The sequence below is a fragment of the Heteronotia binoei genome, chromosome 12 (genome assembly GCF_032191835.1).
Source record: "Heteronotia binoei isolate CCM8104 ecotype False Entrance Well chromosome 12, APGP_CSIRO_Hbin_v1, whole genome shotgun sequence".
NCBI lineage: Eukaryota > Metazoa > Chordata > Lepidosauria > Squamata > Gekkonidae > Heteronotia > Heteronotia binoei.
In genome coordinates, this window is record NC_083234.1 from 46,696,027 (window position 1) to 46,716,133 (window position 20,107).

Below are 20,107 nucleotides of genomic sequence, written 5' to 3' on the forward strand. Positions count from 1 at the left end.
TGCTGTGGTGTTGTTCTTCTTAGCTTGTGGCATCAGGTGAGCTTATGAGCTCCAAGAAGAAAGATCTCCACCCCCGGGACATTGATGCCTTCTGGCTGCAGCGGCAGCTGAGCCGTTTCTACGATGATGCCATTGTATCCCAGAAAAAGGCAGATGAAGTTCTGGAAATCTTAAAGGTGTGCTGTTACCTTTTCCTTTTGAGGCTGCAACCATGAGCTTGTGTGTGTTTGTCTTGTGATGCACTTATTAGGAAAAGTGAATATATTTATGGAAAGTAAATACTGATGTGGCTTCCTCCTCCAAAGGGAGAAAAAAGAATTTGAGCCATCTCACTGTAACCCTGAATTGTTCTGACTTTTTTCAATATCATGTTATTTGAATGCTGAGGATGAGGAGGCAGGTCTGTGAGGGATTGTGTATCTACTATGCCCTTGGAAAAAATCCTGGAGATGCTTCAAGTGTTTGTCCCTCAGGTTCATTCTCTCATTAATACAACATTGTTTTGATGCTGCATGGTTCTGTCAACCATCTGATGGCATGCATTTCTGTATATGTGGAAGCTACTGTGTACAAATAAATGGTTCTCAATGGACTGCTGAATGAGCTCCCCCCCTTGTCCCATCTCTCTCTAGACTGCCAGTGATGACAGAGAATGTGAAAACCAGCTGGTCCTGCTCCTGGGCTTTAACACATTTGACTTCATTAAAGTGTTGAGGCAACACAGAATGATGAGTGAGTAAGAGAGCCAGCATGGTGTAATGGTTAGAGTGCCAGACTAGGGTGTGGTAGTTCCAGGTTCTGATCTCCTCTCTGCCATGGAAGTTTGCCGGCTGACCTGGGGTCAGTTACACACCTTTATCCTAATGTACCTCATAGGGTTGTTGAGAGAATACAGTTGAGGAGAGAAACAATGTAAGCTGCTTTGGGTTCCCATTGGAGAGAAAGGTTGGGGGTACAAAGTGTCTGCTGTGGTCAAGATAGCAAGTCTTCTTGCCTTGGGATGCCCGTGCTTCATGAAATGGCTTCTTCTGAATGCTGGTCTTTTGCAGTTGTTTGAGGGATGAGTCATATATTGTGCTGCTCTGAACAGTGCAGCAAGTATACTTGGACGGTTGAGAAAATGTAGGCACAGTGCTTAAACTTCATGTGATTTTAGTGTAGTGAAGTGGTTTGCTAAGTGATAGTGAACTGATGAGTGTTAAAAGTCGCAAGGGAGAGGCTGGTAGCAATAAAGGAATTCGCAAGATGCATTGTATAATGGCATCTTCTGTGGATGTCAGTACATTTAATCTTTTCAGCTCTGTATGTTAAACATTTTAAAAGTATCAGTAGTCTATCTTAGTTTTTTAAAAAACTAGTGTATGGCCTATATGCTGTTAAATTTAATAAACTTAAACTTGTATCAGTAGTCTAGATTTTGTAGCACATTTATACCATAATTAACAGTGCAGTAAGATTCAGTGAACAGTTCATTGGCTTGCAGGCCACATGTTTTCTTTGCCACCCTTGGGGAATACAAGGTATCTACTGTTTGGCTCATCCATCCAGTGTACTCCAGATGGCTGTTCTTTGCTCTCTCCTTAGTCTTGTACTGTACCCTCCTGGCTAGTGCTCAGAGTGAAGCTGAGAAGGAGAGGATTATGGGAAAGATGGAGTCAGACCCTGAGCTGTCAAAGTTCCTGTATCAGCTACATGAGACAGAAAAGGAAGACCTGATTCGAGTAAGGAGTGGAGGTGGGGTGGGGCAAAACTTGGGTAAAAATTCACTTTGATGGCTGAACAAAGCATCAAGATGGGTTGCAATGCATCCTTTTTAGTCTGATTGTTTGAGTTGAGAGAGAAAAAGGCTCCAGTGAAACCAAGGTTTGTGTCTAAATTATTGATTCATTGGTAATTATTGGGATGTCTGAATGCAGCTAGAAACTTGCCCAAAGCCTCTTTTTGATTCAGTAACAGTTTTGGGTTCAAGTTCAGCCCTCTAGCAGCTGCTTGGTTGCCCTTGTTCATGGCAGGAAAGAAGTGCTGCTGAATCTAGTGTGGAAAATATTTTGCAGTTTTTCCTTTGCTACTAAAACACTGCACACATAATATGAATGCACTTTCTCTGTATATCTGTGGTGTATTTTGTAGTGGTGAGCTGCATACCTTGTAATAAAAACCCTGGTTGAAGCTAGCTGTACAGTTTTTTAAAATAAGAAGTCTGAGATCACTTAAAACCTTGAACAAAGAAAGCTGAATAATTTCTGCTGAGCTGCCTGGGGAGCTGAAATGTGCACTTACTTGCATTTTTTCCAACTTATTCAGGAGGAGCGCTCTCGCAGAGAACGTGTCCGCCAGTCCCGCATGGACACTGACCTGGAAACCATGGATCTGGACCAAGGAGGGGAGGTATTTCATTTTATTCAAAGGTGGTGGTTGGGGTGTTAGAGACTGAGGGACTATCTGAGTGAGAGCAACCTTGCAGAAGATTCTGCATCTCAGGTTATCTCCTAATGAGGAAAAATGGGGCCTTCAGCCTCTTGCCAAACAAGCTACATGGACAGAAGACATGCAGTTTTCTGTACTTTTTTTTTCTTTGTGAGTTTTGGCTAAGAGTGATGCAGTTTTTGTCTTGGCTTTTTTCTTCAATTTCAGGCATTGGCCCCTCGGCAAGTTTTGGACCTTGAGGACCTGGTATTTGCCCAAGGGAGTCACTTCATGGCCAACAAGCGATGCCAGCTGCCGGATGGCTCTTTTCGTAGACAGCGCAAAGGTTATGAGGAAGTTCATGTCCCTGCCCTGAAGCCAAAGCCTTTTGGTTCTGACGAGGTTGGGGTCTTCTTTATTTCTTACCTGTAGAAACACAGCATGGGGCTAGGGACCTTGCAGTTGTGTCTCCACTAACAGCTTGGTTTCCAACAAAGAAAGGAAGCATTTCCCTGATGTTCAAGCCAGGAACCACCCACCAAGCAGACTGAAGGTTTCCTTCAGTCTGCTTGGTGGGTGGTGCCTGGCTTGAACATCAGGGAAATGCTTCCTTTCTCATCAAGCTGGGAGCAGGGCTCGCAGCGGCTGATAACTATTGATTTGCTTTTGACTACTTTGATGCTTGTACACTGGGGGAAGAGGGACTAGAGCAAGTGTGGTCTAGTAGTCAGAGTGTTGCGTTAGTATCTGGGAGAATCGTCACTCTGTCATGGAAGCTTGCAGGATGACCTAGTGCAGTAGATTAGGCTGATGGTCCAAGATTGTTGTGAGGATAATATGGAGGATAAGAGAATGATGTAAACTATTGTCTTTCTATCTGGGATTGTTCAATGATATACAATGGTAAAAAACTCACTGCTACTCCAAGAAAAGTTCCAATTTTAAAATGCTGGTATAAATAAAAAGTTCTGGATAATCCTTTTATGAAGGGTGGTTATTCCACACCTTCAGTGCCTCCATCAGGAAAGCCTCACGCCAACAGCACTTGCTTTGCTAAAGGATACCCAGAAGTCCTCAGATCAGAGAGATCCCAAAATGGTATGGAGCTGCCTTGTATGGAGTCAGTCCAGTGGGCCATCAGGTCGGTATTGTAGCTTTGACTGGCAATGGCTGACCAGGGTTCTCAGGGTGAAAAAGGTCTTGCCCAACACATTACCTTAGATCCTTTAACTGGAAATGTCAGGGCTTGAACCAGGGACTTTTTCCAGGGACATGGGCTCTAGTACAGAATTGTGATTCTTCCTAAATACGTTTGGACTGGCTGTTGGTCCCACTTCTGGTCACCATTCTGCGGTTGCCTTGTTTTGCTGCACAAACAGTTTTTAAAAAAATCCTTCTCTACCATTTTTGATTGCTTCTAAATCTTCCATTGCCTGCTTTGTGATAAAGGAGTGGTGTACTCTCTCTGCTCTGAAGTATGATTAATTGTTTTGAAGCCCTTTTTCCCCACCCACCCCCAACTTCTTCATTTTCATAGGCTTGTTTCTGACTCACTTGAGTAATGAATATGTTGAACAAAGATCCCCCCCCCCCAAAAAAAAAAATATATATATATGTTTCTCCTTTGCAGCAACTGGTTCCTGTGGAAAAACTCCCTAAATATGCTCAGGCTGGATTTGAAGGATTCAAAACACTGAATCGGATTCAGAGCAAACTCTATCGTGCCGCACTTGAGACAGACATGAACCTGCTTCTGTGTGCGCCCACAGTAAGTGTCCTTCGCATTGTTCTATAGTGTCAAAACAACTGGCTCTGTGTTACCCTGCTGTTTCTATCCTTGCTTATGAGGTATTTCTGTTTTGGCTTTTGCAGTGTCAAAGTATAATCTTAACCCTCCATTTTCCAGGGTGCTGGGAAAACCAATGTGGCTTTGATGTGTATGCTGCGTGAGATAGGCAAACATATCAACCTTGATGGGACCATCAATGTGGATGACTTCAAAATTATCTACATTGCACCAATGAGGTCCTTAGTACAGGAAATGGTGGGCAGTTTTGGAAAGGTAAGAAGGGGATTTGTTTTATAGGAAACCTGCAGTGAGTTGGAGATGCATGGGGAACTGCAGTGTTTCCTGAGAGAAAGTATCGGTCCTTTTTAAAGGATCCTCTACTGGCATTATTTATTGACTCTTATTATTTACTAATGGCTTAAAAGTCTGTTAAGTACTGAACAAAGTGGAAGTGGGCCTGTCAGAGTGGTTTCCTTTCAGGCACAACAGTGAAAAGTGGTGGTGGGGAACAAGCAGTAAGATCACTGTAGTAGTGCCAAGTGGAATGTCCATGGTCCATTTGGGACAGAGGATTCCAAACGGGGGGTGATTGCCCAACCTAGGCAGATAGAAAGGGCCTTGCTGACACCCTCATGCTCTTGAGAGGGCTGCCAGGAGGAATGGCTGCTGAAGTATCCTGTTGGGAGGAGGAGGGGCTAAGTGGCAACTCACTCCAATGAGAGTGTTGGAACAGAGGCTTGTCTGTGTCCCCTTTCTGACAGCTGCTAGTTATCCTGAAGGCTTGTCCCATTTTCAAAGATTTGTGAGGAGTCTCATTTGTAAGCCAATTTCACCTTTATGCTGTCCACTTTATCCTTTCTCTAGGAAGCATAGTATGACATGCATAGTTCCCCACCCTCTTCTGCTCAATTTATTCTGATGACAACCTGTGTGGAGGCAGAGAAAGTGACTATCCCAAGAGAGCTTCAGGGGTCCCTGCTGAGCTAAATCCCATCACTTGGCTATGCTAGGATGTTACCTTAAATCCAAAATACTCTGACATACCACTGTTTGCTTGCTGTTCTTCACTGAGATCAACCCAGGATGCCCTGAATGTACCAGCTGTGCATCACTGGAGGTGGCCTTAATAGGGCTGAAGTAGTGCAGTAGCCAAGATCCCTTGTTTGATGATATTGGATTTATATCCCACCCTCCACTCTGAATCTCAGAGTGGCTTACAATCTCCTTTATCTTCCTCCCCCACAACAGATACCCTGTGAGGTGGGTGGGGCTGAGAGAGCTCTCCCAGAAGCTGCCCTTTCAAGGACAGCTCTGTGAAAGCTGTAGGTGACCCAAGGCCATTCCAGCAGGTGCAAGTGGAGGAGTGGGGAATCAAACTCAGTTCTCCCTGATAAGAGTCTGCACACTTTACCACTACACCAAACTGACTCTTGAATCTCTTCTGTCACAGACTCGGGGGAGGTGGGGGCTTAGGCAAGCAACTCCTTCTCAGTCTCCCTCCCCCAGTATTCTAATATTACCATACAAGATTACAATAAGCCAAGACTATGTATGTGAAATGCTCTGGACCCATAATAACCCTATCCCAATCTTCTTTGTAGCGTTTAGCCACTTACGGCATCACTGTGGCTGAACTGACTGGAGACCATCAGTTGTGCAAGGAAGAAATAAACGCCACGCAGATCATTGTCTGCACTCCAGAGAAGTGGGACATCATCACCCGCAAGGGAGGAGAGCGCACCTATACTCAGCTGGTCCGCCTTATTATCTTGGTAAGTTGCCCCAAAGAATTCATATTTCTGCCATGCAGACAATACAGGGTGCTTGGTTTTTGGCAGAATGCTTGTAGCACCTGCAACTGCCATCATTATGTCACAGCTGCTTCTGAGCTGCTTTTGTGGATGTGTAAAATGGGTGCAGCCCTCTCTGGCTTTTTTGATGCGTTTTGCAATGTGGTCAGCCTTCCTCCTTTTCGATAGGATGAGATCCACCTTCTGCATGATGATCGGGGCCCTGTTCTGGAGGCCTTGGTGGCCAGGACCATCCGTAACATTGAGATGACCCAGGAAGATGTGAGGCTGATTGGGCTGAGCGCCACGCTCCCAAACTATGAGGATGTGGCAACATTCCTAAGAGTGGAGCCCTCCAAAGGCTTGTTCTACTTTGACAACAGGTGCGAGGGGCACAACTGAGGGGAGGGTGTTTGGGTGGGAGTCACTCTCAAAGACAGTCAGAAATTGAGGACTTTGGGCATTTGAGAATGATATTGACAGCAGGCTGTGATTTTGATCATCAGTTGCTTTTGAAATGTGTGAACAGAAATGGATATGTGCTTGGAAAGTAGCTTTGTGTCATATGTATGGCATCTGTAGTTAATGTCACCAGCCTTCAGGTGGGGCCTGGATGTCTCCTGGAATTATAACTGATCTCCAGACTTTGGAGGTCAGTATCCCTAGAGGAAATGGCATCTTTGGAAGGTGGACTCCGATATCACAGCCCTGCTGAGCTCCCTCCCTCCTTCCCAAGCACCACCCACATCTCCAGGAATTTCCTCAGCTGGAGTTGGCAACCCTATCTGCAGTTGAAAATGGCCACTTACCCACAGCTTTAGAGAAATGGGTACATCTTAAAGAAGTTGCGTGGCAACTTAACATAATTCCTTCCCCTGCTTTTTTTTTTCTTTTCAGCTTCCGCCCTGTGCCACTGGAACAGACATATGTGGGAATCACTGAGAAGAAAGCCATCAAGCGCTTCCAGATCATGAATGAGATTGTGTATGAGAAAATAATGGAGCATGCTGGAAAGAATCAGGTGGGATGGGGCTCTTCTACTCCTCAAAATCTTCCCTTTGAAATCTCTGCCCGCCTTCAAAGAGGATTTGTGTATGTGTATGTCATGTGGACTCCCTTTCCGACTGGGAGACTGGTACCAGAATGGTACTTTTCCCCATGTTGTGTTTCAGGAACAAAAAAAAAAATTATATAGGAGAGCCAGCACGGTGTACCAGTTTCTGACTAGGATCTGGGAAATCCAGGTCTGAGTCTCCACTCTGCCCTGGAAGCTTGCTGGGTGACCTTGGGCCAGTCATAGTCTCAGCCTAACCTATTTCACAAGGCTGTTGTGAGGATAAAACAGAGGGGAGGAGAATGATGTAAGTCACTTTGGATCCACATTAGGGAGAAAAGCAGGATATTAAATAACTACAGCTGTGCATTTTCTAGTCACTTCAGGTGCTGGAAAAAGTTCAGTAATCCTATATGAACATTGCACTGAGTCTCAGCAATTTCCAGACATCTGTTCCTGGAACTATTCTCAGCTAAGGAATGGGAGACCATGTATCTTCCTAGGAGTAGGCACTGTGTGAGATTCTTGCATAAACAAGTAAATAAATTTGTTGATTAGAGATGTCCTGCAGCTATAACCACAGTGTGAACTGAGTATCCTTAGAAAGTTGAGAGGGCAAGCAGGCAAGAATATATTCATGTAAGATACTGTTGGCTGTACAGAAATGCTTTTGGCTGTCAGGTGTGTTTGAACGTAGATTTTATTGGTGGGGAAGGGTGAGACTAGAGATGTGAAGGCCTGGAAAAAAAACTGGGGAAAAAAGTTTTTCCTGAAGCCTTTTTTGTTTTTTCCCCCAAAATTGGAAAAATTGAAAAAAAATTGATTATGGAATGTTTTATTTTAACAGATGAATAAAATATTTTAAGACGAGGTGTTCAGATATTTTCCAAATCATTTCTAAAAAATATGTATGGTATCAGATTATTCTAATTTCTGTGCACTGAGAATAAGCAAGTCCTTGGTCATGCCCATTCATTAAAACTTAGTCCTACACTCCCTTCTATACATTTCCCCCTTTTCAATTCTTTTTATTAGAATGAGTTTTTTATTTTATTTAATGCTGTGGAGAGGAAATATGAACAATTGTTACTTTTGGATTTTTAAAAATTGTGGAGGGTTTTTTTGTCTGTTCCACATAAACTAGTAAACAGTTCAGGAGATTGTTGCTCCATTTGTTACAATTACAAATAAATATTATTTAAAAAGTAAATTCTGTTTGTAATCGTTGTTTGGATACATTATATTTTTAATATGCTAGTTGTGATAATTTCATACCAAGTAAAATTGTCCATAGTCATATTTTATGTTCCTAAAGTAACAGAATGACTTTCAGTCTGGAAAAGAAAAAAGAAGTGCTAATGTAGCATTTTTTTTTTCAATTTTTCCAAAAAATGTCCATTTTTTTTTCTGGAAAAAATGGGAAGAACCTTGGTTTTTTGAACCTAGCTTCAAAACTTCTGGAAATTTTACATGTCTTGGTGAGACACTTTGCTGAATTTGTGTAATATATGCATCCCATAGAATTTAGCTTTTCTTTGTGCAGAATTTTACTTTAGAATCTACTTGACCTAGTTTGCAGTGCTTCAACCTCTGGTTTTACTTCTCATTTTGCAGTTATTTTCAATACCTCTTATTCTTTCAAGTCTTTTCAAGGATCTCCTCTGCCCATCTTCCTCTTTCCCCAATCAAATCTGAGCCTTTGAACAAAGGTATTGCTTGAATGCCTAACCAACCTTGTCCCTGATTTGTGATGTCTCAAACCAGGTGCTGGTGTTCGTCCATTCCAGGAAGGAGACTGGGAAAACTGCCCGAGCCATCAGGGACATGTGTCTGGAGAAAGACACCCTGGGTCTCTTTCTACGGGAAGGTTCTGCATCCACTGAAGTCCTCAGGACTGAAGCTGAGCAATGCAAGGTAAGCAGCACGCATCTCCTGGGTTTTCTCTACTGGACTGCAAGCAGGGTAGGAAAGAATTTCAGTCTTTTGATAGCAATGTCACTTTCTCCTTTGCAGAATTTGGAACTTAAAGACCTGTTGCCCTATGGCTTTGCCATTCACCATGCTGGGATGACAAGGGTGGATCGAACACTGGTGGAAGACTTATTTGCAGACAAGCACATTCAGGTAAGTCCAAGATTTTCTGTCAACAGTACTTGCATGGCTTTTCTGTCCCTCTGCGCAAAAGCATTCTAGCTTTTATATGCTATTGTGTGCGTGTGTGTAAAATGTCATCAAGTCACAACTTATGGTGCCCCTGTGGGATTTTCAAGGCAACAAACTAATGGAGGTGGTTTGCCATTGCCTTCCTCTGCATAGCAACCCTGGAATTCCTTGGTGGTCTCCCATCCAAATACTAACCAGGGCTGATCCTGTTTAGATTCCAAGATCTGATGAGACTGGGCTAGCCTGGGCAACTGCTAGCTGTTAGATACATCCCAATATTTCTGCATGATAATATTTAGAAGCATACCATTTTAAAGTTCAGACAAGCAAATATTTTTGTTGTTTGCTAGTTCCTAATGTGTTCCTTTTTCCCAACTAGCAAAACTCATTATTTAAATACATTAGGATACAAAAGCTTGCAACTCAAAAACTCAGCCAGTTATATTTTTAAATATATCAAAACTTTACAAGACTTGAAAAGGAAGCAAGTCTTTCAGTCGTTGCCACCATTTCCATTTTCCTTGTAAGCCCCAATTTCATTCTGCAGGTTGCAAACTGTTGACTAACTGCTGTTTTTCCCTTCTGGGATAAACACTGAAACCATCTTTTAAGCATTCCAAACTCTTTGCTTGTAGGTTCTGGTCTCAACAGCAACTTTGGCCTGGGGTGTTAACCTCCCTGCTCATACAGTCATCATCAAAGGGACACAGGTGTACAGCCCAGAGAAGGGCCGCTGGACTGAGCTGGGTGCTCTGGACATTTTGCAGGTAAGCTCTGCATGACATTTTTGTTACTTTTAGTGTTTTTACCTTAGAAAGAAACATTTATCCCACTTTTTCATTTAAAGTTCATAAAGCAGCTTGTAGATGATGAAATACAATAATGTGATTTTGGCTCTAGTTAGTAAAGAGCATTTTCTTCCTGTAGGAAACCCATGAGATGTTCCAATGAGTCTGTAATCTCTTAGTCCTTCAGTTGCTCAGTACTAAAGACTTCCTAGTTAAGTACACTGAAAATCCTGCTCTTGGGTCTCCCCTTGATGTCTCTGACTTGTTTTGTTTAGATGCTGGGCCGTGCTGGGAGACCTCAGTATGATACCAAGGGTGAGGGGATCCTGATCACTTCCCACGGAGAGCTGCAGTATTACCTCTCATTGCTCAACCAGCAGCTTCCCATTGAAAGCCAGATGGTGGCCAAGCTCCCAGACATGTTGAATGCTGAAATTGTGTTGGGCAATGTCCAGAATGCAAAGGTGAGGAGGGTGGGATGGAGATCCTCTGGGAAGCCTCCTTTTGTAACAGTTTAGCAACAAAATGTTTAGCAGGCAGCTGGTCTCTGGAGTTGTGTGCATCATAAACAAAGGAAGAAACAAATAATGCTTTGATGAGCGTCACGTCAGGGAAACATCTGGTCACAATGCATAGCATATTGTGGAACACCCGGGACCGTGAATACCAAATTTAGTATGGGATATTGAGTTGAACATGCTGAAGTGCATGGGCTATGCCAGGCAAAACCAAGAGCAAGAGGTGGAGTTTCGTGCTCTGCATATTATTGTTCTGTCTCCTCACCCCCCCCCCCCCCACCATGTAGGGTGGCTGTCTGTCCATAATTGATTTAAGATAGTTTACATTTGGCACATAATTTTTGGGATGGGTGGGGGTGTTTTTTGTGAAGCACAGATTACATGTAATTCTGTATACAGCTCTGCGGTTATGTTTTGGAGCCTGGATTTTCAACTGTAAAGAGTGCTTCCTGATGTTGGGGGTGAACTTTGAGTTGGGAGGAGATTGTCCTTGAAGTATCCTGGTTTAGGCTTTGGGCCAGCTGCAGAAGAGTTAAAACTCTTCTCCCTCACAGTGTGGAGAGCCCTCTTTCGCATCTCCATTTCATTTGTAACTCCTTCGCCCGCTCCTTTCCCCCTGTCCAGAGCTGGTACCTTGTAGTAGTAAAGGGGTGAGAGCTGTTGGCACTGATATTGTGTTAATTGGACAATTTAGGATGCTGTCAACTGGCTGGGCTATGCTTACCTCTACATCCGAATGCTGCGTTCTCCAACCCTGTATGGAATATCTCATGATGACCTCAAAGGGGACCCGTTGTTGGATCAACGCCGACTAGACTTGGTGCACACTGCAGCTCTGATGCTAGACAAGAACAACTTGGTCAAGTATGACAAGAAGACAGGGAATTTCCAGGTGAGAAGATGATCTCTGGGCAGTTGGTAGGAAAAGTTCAGACTGCGGTTTTTTGGAATGCATTTCACCAAGTTCCATCATGGTTTGGCCACATAGGGTGCTACTTGGCAGCTGGTTTGTCAGCTTAGGGGCTCCAGCTTAGTGCACTGAAGTTCAGCTGCCCCTGCTCCATAATAAGTCTAAACATTTCTTTGCTTCACCAATGGGAATGTGGTGAAGCCTTATGAAAGTGGAATGCATCCTATCCAGTGTGAGCAGAGCAGTTTTTGTGCAAGTAAGTTATTCTGCCTCCTCTCCTCATGCAACCGCCTGCAGGGTCGGGGTGGGCATGCCCCTAGTGGTTGGTAGAACCCTAGAAACAAAAGAAGTAAAATGGGGCAGTCGTGGAAACTAGCAAACATTCCACACACATGTTCTTTGTCCAGTGGAAAACAAAGGTAGGATCCACCACAATGAAATGTGGAAGAGGAAATAGTAGAACGGGTCAACCAGTGAAACTCAGCATATGTGGGTTCAGAAGAGAGGACAAGATGTAATGTATAATTGCCAATAGAATTCATCACAATAAGTTGTTTTGGTTTGTAAAAGACCAGTCTGTGGAGGATAGGTTGATAAGTATCTTGTAACCATGACAGTAGATGGGATGGGCCCATGGAACTGAACTTGTTTATATTCCCATTTCCACAGCAGTGCACCATGCTCCCTGATATTCAGCTTCAGGGGATCAGACTCTCAGGAACTTTGTTGGGTGTAACATGGGGGGGGGGCGCCAGCAGTGGGTGGGGAGAACTGACGGTTATCTCACACAGGCAGACACATCACTTGTGCAAGCAGGAGACTTAAGATCCCACCATGTATCTTGACGTATAAATGGGGGAAGCATGGGTGGGTGGTTTACTGGGTTTCAGAGAGACTGAATCAGAGGAATTAAACATTTAGCTTTCAAACATGCTCTAATCTAGGTAAGCAAACATAGATCAGCAGATGGCTTCCAGAGTCGGTTATGTGGACAAGATACTGATCTCTTTCCCTATACTCTACAAAGTGGATCCTTTACTTGGACTCCCCACCCCTTTCCTCAGTCAGCTTAACAAGGCTTCACTTCTTCTGTCTTTGCCCAGGTGACTGAGCTGGGCCGCATTGCCAGCCACTACTACATCACCAACGAAACCATGCAAACCTACAACCAGCTGCTCAAGCCTACCTTGAGTGAGATTGAGCTCTTCCGTGTTTTCTCACTGTCCTCCGAGTTCAAAAACATCACTGTTAGGGAGGTATGAATTCAGGGTTCTGTCAAGCATGTTATCTGTGAACTTTACTTGCACCTTGGTTTGTCTCTAGTGGGAGAATCACACATCTGATGCCAACAAGGGCTCAACAGTTTAAATATGATTCCCATGTGATCAGCCAGGCCATGTTAGTCAGAAGACCATGTTTTGTCTTCTTTATGTTTCTATGCCTGTCTCTGACTTTAAGGGACTAACAGCCCAATCCAGAGATAAGGGGCGGCTGGCCACAGCGTGGCTCCTGTGCCGCTAGTAGACTTCCTGAGAACTTCGGCACTCTGGAGCGTGGGGAGGGGAGAGGCATAGCTTGCCATCAGGGAGATGGTTGCCATGGCAACCCTGCTGGCGGAGGCACGGAAGGGAGGCGGAGGCAACCGGAGGAGAGGGCCAGCCCACCCTGCCCACCATTGGCCATTCCACGGCTCATGACAGTCAGGGATGGGGAGAGGCAGCCCCAGAGAGGCTGATAGCCATCCCCAACCCGCCCCCAAACAGAGAACTGAGCCAATGATGGGCAGACCATCACAGGCAAAGGAGAGATGTCCCACCAACACGGGGAAGGAACAGGAGTGAGGCTGGGCATGCGTGCATGAGAAGCCTGGCTTGGTGGCGAGGTGGGGGTGGGGGCGAGACAGGGACCCCGGAGAAGCCGTCAATCCCCTCACACCCTCCCGCTGTCAGAGAGACTACCAATGGCAGGTAGACAAGCAGAAAGTAACAAGTGCAGGAGTTCGCTGTCATAGACAGCGGCTGGAATGTGTGTCTGGGAGTAAGCAGCCCAGCAACAAACACCCCCCCCCACCCAGAGACCCCCTGTGCTGCCCTGACACCCCCTGCCATGTGCACGGAACACCTCCCCCGGGGGCTGAAGAACTCAGAGTGCGAGTGCATCAGCTGCAAACTCTCGCATCCACTTCATCAGCCCCCCCTTAGTGCCCTATGCGCAACAGCCCTGTGAGGGTTGGGTAGGCTGTCAGCCCGGGCAGGCTGAGGGGCGGCACTTCCCTCCCCTGTCCAGCCATGTGGAGGGCAGCGTGGCGGCTCATAGACCGTTCTTCCCCCCCCCCCAAAAAAAACCTGAGTCTGCCCACCCTCCCAGGCATTTCCTCAGAGGCCACTGACGGGGGGGGGGGAGGGGGGTGCCCAGCGAACGTGCAGCAGATGCCAAGCGGGAGAGACAACAGAGGACACAGCTCAGACTTTATTTTTCCAGAACAGAGTGCAACAGTCTCCCTGGAGCGCGCTGGACAGTCTTGCCATGGGTGGGGCTCCATTCCATGCGGCGGGCAGAAACAGCTGAGGGATTGGCGGGGCAGTGGAGCGGCACATGCGGAAGCCTCTGTGTTGGAGTCCCACCTGCAAAACGGAGATAGAGATCAAGTGCACCTGCAGAGGCGGCGGCTGGAAGAGCGGGCTGTGTTTCAGCCGGGCGCTCTCTTAAAGGGACAGTCTTTGATCCACCTCCCCGCAGCGGGGCAGCTGCCACACACACCGTGCCCTGTCAGGGGTTGGGAACGCGGCAGAGGGCAGACCAAGGGAAGGGAGCAGGCGATAGCACAGGGGAGAGGGTCAGCAAATGCCCACTGCCTGGTTCAAGGGCCAGAGACACTTGCACACCGAGCGATTGAGAGCGAGGGGAGGGGGAGGCTGGGGGGGGGGGCGGGACAGTGGAACTTACCCAGCCATGGGCGACAGTCCTCGCATGCAGAGCCTCCGGGAACCTGGAACCTGTGGAGACCTGGAAACGAGCAGTTAGCCCCAGCGGAGAGACCTCTCTCTCCCCCTCACAAGTCAAAGATACTGTCAAAGCAACCGCGAGGTGTAAAACCAGTCACCAACGTGCCTGCCTGTCCCTCACTCTAAGTCTGTATGGCCGGGAGCTCGCCGGCAGAACTTCCCGCCATGTGCTCCTCTCCCTAACAACTGAGTTGTGCGAGGCCAGAGTGGAAGTATTTCTAGGAGGGGGGAGACCGCAATTGGGTGCTGGGGAGGCGGCTCGTCAGCCCAAGGTGCGGTGGGATTGACAAGGCAATCACGCCACTCCCTAAGGGGTTTGCAAGCTTCCACAGCGGCAGAGGTGACCTTTGTTTTTGGTTTCAACGAGTGCCTATGGGGCACGCTGCCGTTTTTGCAGGCATAAAGTTGCACCTCTTGGGGGGGGGCGTGTCATGGGCCAAACTGCTCGGGAAGCTGCCTAAGCCTGGCCATGCCCCCAACTCCACCCCCTCCTCTGCCTGAACGCTGCACTCTGCCTCACTTCAGCCCACGCTCGGGCACAGCCCTCTGGCGCCGCTGCCCTCGGGCGGAACGGTGCTTGGGTGGCCCCCCACCCACTTTACTCCTCTCTGTGGCGGTGCCAGTCGTACGTCGGTGCAAACCCTTCCTGCACCCACGTTGCGGCTCGTCTGCTCCCAAACGACTTTCTGCCCCCCCCTTTCTGGATTGTGCTGTAAATTGCGTTTGAATGTTTGTGACTGACAATACTAATGCTATTAACCATGCTTAGCTTGCTAGAAGAATTTCTCTACCAAACCAGGTGCTATTCTTGCACTTCCTCTCTGTTAGGGGGAGATGTAGCTGTTGAATTTCCCCTCCATTATTGTTTTATTGTTTGCAGGAAGAGAAGCTGGAACTGCAGAAGCTTCTCGAACGAGTCCCTATCCCTGTGAAGGAGAGCATTGAGGAGCCTAGTGCTAAGGTAATCCCTGGTTCTTCTGGTCTCTAAAGGCTAAGGTGGTTCGACAGATTTATGAATTCTTCCCTGTGTACCAAACGCACTCCACACTAAGCAAGTGGGTACATTGGGAGGAAAAGGTTCTAAGTCCTCATCTTGTGTGACATGCCGGCTTGGAATGTGCAGGGAGTCAGTGGCATGGTTGGAACTCAGCACCCATCTGCAGTACAAAGTGGTACCATCCCAACTGAGCAGGTGCCACATGATTTCTCTGGATGTCTAGCCTAAGCAGAAGCAGTGTTAAATGGCCACTATAGGGGTGGTAAGCAGAGGGGTGTCAACTTCAGTGTCTGCACAACTCCTCCCTGTCTCTGTTCTTGCCATGCGATCTGCACTGTGTGATCTGAGCTTTGTTTCTATGGCAGAGTTACTTACGTGTGCTTTCTGTCAGCCTCTTGGGAATAAACTGAGATTACTGTTATATTCTGCCACTGAGATGACTGCTATATCCTACAGCTCAGACCAAATCAAGTCTTGAAAGGCAGTGCGATGAGATTCAGATAATGGGCTTTAAAAATAAATAGATCAAATCCAGAATGGTGCTGGGCCAACAGTTATGTGCATTTCTCTCTTAAGAGTCCTGGATACCCTTGTGTTCATTGGTCATCTTTGAGTATTGTTCTGCAGTATAATTGATTTTCCCCACATCCTAAATCAAGAGAGGAATGGTTGTTTTGGAAGATGTTTATTCCTCCCATCTCCTTTTCTTCAGATCAATGTTCTCCTTCAGGCCTTCATCTCTCAGCTGAAGCTGGAAGGTTTTGCTCTCATGGCAGACATGGTGTATGTCACTCAAGTGAGTAATGGAGAACGTATTGCTGGCTTGTTTCTGTCTTACTACTTTTGCCCATCCTAGTGTTTCAGTGATCTCTGAGCATAATATTTCCATGTATTGGATGCCTACGAAATATTGGACACGATATTTCTCTCTCTAAGGTACCACAAGATTCTTTGTTGCGTTCATATTTTTGTGACCACTTGGATGCATTTACTGCAATGAATGTCACTGTGTGTTGAAAAACAAAACTGGTCCTAATGGGTCAAAATTCTCAAATTCCCTTAGAGACAGATGGACAGGTGATGAGAAGGACCTGATAACCTGCAGGATGGATTTCAAGAGAGCTCCCAAGATTTTTTAATTCATTTGTTAAGGCATTTCTATGCTGTTTTTCTTCTGAAGGGCCCAAAGCACCATATGAACATTTCCTAGTTGAATTAATATAATTTTTTAAAAAGTTCACAAATATGAATACATCCTGGGCCAGGTCCTGCTTCACACTGCTGGCTATCCTAGGGCTCTGAGCTGTGGGCCAGGAGCCCTTTGCCTCTTGCCCTTTTTCTTGTACCTCAGCTGTACCCAGCTATCACCGGCAAGCAGGAAGGAGACAACACATAATTGTTTTCTCCTTCTGATGCTTGATCCTGATTTCTTTGCTTTAACCCCTTGTAGTCTGCTGGGCGACTGATGCGTGCCATCTTTGAGATTGTCCTCAACCGTGGCTGGGCACAGCTCACTGACAAGACTTTGAACCTTTGCAAGATGATTGACAAGCGAATGTAAGTGATGGTTCCCAGGACAGTTCTTAATTTTTATAAAGCAGTCTTTGTTTTGTATGGAGTCTAGTCAAGGAGGTCAGGCATACCATGAAATCTATTTCCAGAGTAGGAAGAGTTGTTGTTGATGGTGATGGTGGTGTTATGACACTATCCTGCGCAGTACTAGGGGCTTTACTGCCAAGTAAATGGGCAGAGGATTGTAGACTTAAGCTGCAAAAGAGGCTTGCTTGACGGATGTGGCAAAGGTCTGGTACTCAAAGTGAATAATGAATCCTAGGGAAATTATGCACTGAACTCTTCTTGGGCCCTGTGGAAATAGCTAGGCAGCATTCTGCACTTCCCTGCTGTTTTGTCTTTGTCTTGCATCCTGGAATGTGAAGAAAAACTTTGTGTAACTGATTCCGGTAGTAGAATTGTCTGTCATTCTCTGCTCTGCTCCCCTGCAGCCCAAAATCTCAAAAGGCTTCCTATTCCTGTTCAGAGGAGAACATGGAACAGAAGAGTAAAATGTGTTCTCCGTGGAGTTCAGTACCACCTATTGGCCATGGCTGAGGTTCAGCTTTGACAGTAAATCTTTCTCTTGCAGGTGGCAGTCCATGTGCCCCCTTCGTCAGTTCAAAAAACTGCCTGAGGAGGTGGTGAAGAAGATCGAGAAGAAGAATTTCCCATTTGAACGGCTCTATGACCTGAACCACAATGAAATTGGTTAGTGGTTGTGTTGGAGGGAGAGGAAGCCTGAGCTGAAGTTTATGGATGTAGCTAGAAGGGTGGTGACTCCTACAAGCTGGAGGGGGTACAAGGGTTCCAAGATTCCCCCTGGATTAGCTGACTGCACCAGCTGTTTTGGTTGTAACTTTGTACTTGTGATGATATAGAAATGGTGGGGTCACACCATCTTCTGTTTCACTGACATAAATATTCAGATTGCTGTAGAATCTGGAAGACTCAGGCAAATCTTAGTGCCTCCAGATCTCCCTTTATTCATATGATTACTTGTCTAACTCCCTCTCCACTTTCCTTTCACTAATACTGTCCCTTGAATGTAGGGGAACTGATCCGGATGCCAAAGATGGGGAAGACCATACACAAATACGTCCACCTCTTCCCAAAACTGGAGCTATCTGTCCACCTACAGCCCATCACCAGGTCTACTCTGAAAGTGGAGCTAACAATCACTCCAGATTTCCAGTGGGATGAGAAGGTAAATTGCCACTGGAGTTTGTACTGTTTGCATTGTGCATGTGCTGGGGGGCTACCCTTGGGATGGCATGAATCATGCTGTTGGAGACTGAGATGCAGCAGTGCATGATTGGAATCGCTCCTTCAGCAAGCGCTGCAGTCAGTCTGTTGCTCAGACAAAACTGTTCCTTCCTCGTGGCTCAGGTCCATGGTTCCTCGGAGGCCTTCTGGATTCTGGTGGAGGACGTGGACAGTGAAGTGATCCTGCATCATGAGTACTTCCTTCTGAAGGCCAAATACGCCCAGGATGAGCACCTGATCACCTTCTTTGTGCCAGTCTTTGAGCCTCTCCCTCCTCAGTACTTCATCCGGGTTGTCTCAGATCGCTGGCTGTGTAAGTCCCTCTCTCTGCTGAGAGGTTCTCTAGTTTTGCCAGCTGAGATTGTTCTCCTTCATTGCTGTGTAACCACTTATCAAGCTTATCCTTCCAACTGAAACCCTATGATGCAGCTATCTCCCACCCCAGTAAACATTTTTTTTTCCTGTAAAGCCACATTGTTGGTTTTGTCCTTGATTAGCTTCTGCTGTACATTGTGCTGGTGAAAGAAAAGTTGCTTTCCTAACACAAGCAGATTGTGTCACTCTAGCCAGACTTGCTCTCTAGGCACACAGGTGTAGCTTCTTTCTAGCACAGGAAGGTTTGCCTCAGCTGAAGAATAGAATACAAACAAGGGGAAAACTTTGTGGAACTACAAGAGCTTCCAAGTGTGAATTAGCAGGGGCCTGTACCTTGTTTTTCAGAACCCTGGGTATCACAAAGGAAAAATGAAGGGTCTGGTGCCCCAAGACCTAAGGGATAGGCAAAGCAAAAACATTTTGCTAACATGGTAAACATGAAGTGGCACTAAATGCTAGCATAAAGATGGCTGCAGTTGAACATTCTTTTTAATTATTTCTATAATCTATATTGGGAATTTTGCATATGAGTGGTTCTCCCCATACTGCAGAAAATAGACTTAAATTCTCAGTCATCATCTCATTTATATTTGTCCTTCCTCATTCCAGCTTGTGAGACGCAACTGCCTGTGTCCTTCCGACACTTGATCCTTCCAGAGAAGTACCCGCCACCAACTGAGCTACTGGACCTGCAGCCACTACCTGTGTCCGCTTTGCGAAACAGCGCCTTTGAGAGTCTCTACCAGGACAAATTTCCTTTCTTCAATCCTATCCAGACGCAAGGTAGGCCGTAAGGACAGGCCAGTGGGTGGGGAGAGGGCTGCAGACTTCAAGGCCACTGGAGTGCCTAGAAAGTGGTACCATCTTAAGGAATTGTGATGGTTGTTCAGCCATTGATATGCAGTGATATGTTTCTTAGGTGCCAGCAGGCAGAAGCTGCACAAAAGACTAAAGCCAAATAAGTATCAAATAAGTATCGGTTGACATATAGCCAATGGCCAGATAGCTTCTTCATGTCACTTTGCAGTGTTTTCTCTAATCCACAGTGCTGGTACAAAACTTGGTATTTGATTCTTGAATGCTGCAGTTTTTCTCATGCTTCTCTCCCCCCCCCCTTCCCCTGGCAGTGTTCAACACAGTCTATAACAGCGATGAAAATGTCTTTGTGGGAGCTCCCACGGGCAGTGGAAAGACTATCTGTGCCGAGTTTGCCATCCTGAGGATGCTGCTGCAGAATTCTGAAGGCCGCTGTGTCTACATCACACCAATGGAGGCGCTCGCTGAACAGGTTTGGAACATCTGAGTGTTTTATTCTGCCTTTTCTGGGAGAGTGAGCAGAACAGTATTAAACCAATTGCAGCCCCCAACAAAATTGTAAAACCAATTTTACAAGCAGAGAAACCTAAAAGGGGCGAGGTGGGTGTGAGGGGTTCACTCGCACAGAGCAAATGTGTTCGGTGGCGCTGTTTCATTTCTCTCCAGTCTCTTCCTTTTG

The 20,107-nt window shown here is 46.1% G+C and overlaps 1 protein-coding gene across 1 annotated transcript in view; it reads left to right on the forward strand.

The window, feature by feature from the left end:
• SNRNP200 (small nuclear ribonucleoprotein U5 subunit 200) overlaps positions 1 to 20,107 on the forward strand; it is a 37,851-nt gene that overhangs the window by 6,466 nt on the left and 11,278 nt on the right. The window contains exons 7-30 of the mRNA XM_060251365.1: positions 24 to 176; positions 633 to 732; positions 1,585 to 1,721; positions 2,305 to 2,388; positions 2,635 to 2,808; positions 4,037 to 4,174; positions 4,313 to 4,468; positions 5,797 to 5,967; positions 6,175 to 6,368; positions 6,883 to 7,006; positions 8,804 to 8,953; positions 9,053 to 9,163; positions 9,838 to 9,969; positions 10,266 to 10,454; positions 11,203 to 11,400; positions 12,522 to 12,674; positions 15,304 to 15,384; positions 16,133 to 16,216; positions 16,871 to 16,977; positions 17,564 to 17,682; positions 18,024 to 18,178; positions 18,361 to 18,550; positions 19,222 to 19,395; positions 19,740 to 19,900. Of these exons, the coding sequence (XP_060107348.1) occupies positions 24 to 176; positions 633 to 732; positions 1,585 to 1,721; positions 2,305 to 2,388; positions 2,635 to 2,808; positions 4,037 to 4,174; positions 4,313 to 4,468; positions 5,797 to 5,967; positions 6,175 to 6,368; positions 6,883 to 7,006; positions 8,804 to 8,953; positions 9,053 to 9,163; positions 9,838 to 9,969; positions 10,266 to 10,454; positions 11,203 to 11,400; positions 12,522 to 12,674; positions 15,304 to 15,384; positions 16,133 to 16,216; positions 16,871 to 16,977; positions 17,564 to 17,682; positions 18,024 to 18,178; positions 18,361 to 18,550; positions 19,222 to 19,395; positions 19,740 to 19,900 (3,435 nt within the window). The remainder of the gene's footprint in view (positions 1 to 23; positions 177 to 632; positions 733 to 1,584; positions 1,722 to 2,304; positions 2,389 to 2,634; positions 2,809 to 4,036; positions 4,175 to 4,312; positions 4,469 to 5,796; positions 5,968 to 6,174; positions 6,369 to 6,882; positions 7,007 to 8,803; positions 8,954 to 9,052; positions 9,164 to 9,837; positions 9,970 to 10,265; positions 10,455 to 11,202; positions 11,401 to 12,521; positions 12,675 to 15,303; positions 15,385 to 16,132; positions 16,217 to 16,870; positions 16,978 to 17,563; positions 17,683 to 18,023; positions 18,179 to 18,360; positions 18,551 to 19,221; positions 19,396 to 19,739; positions 19,901 to 20,107) is intronic.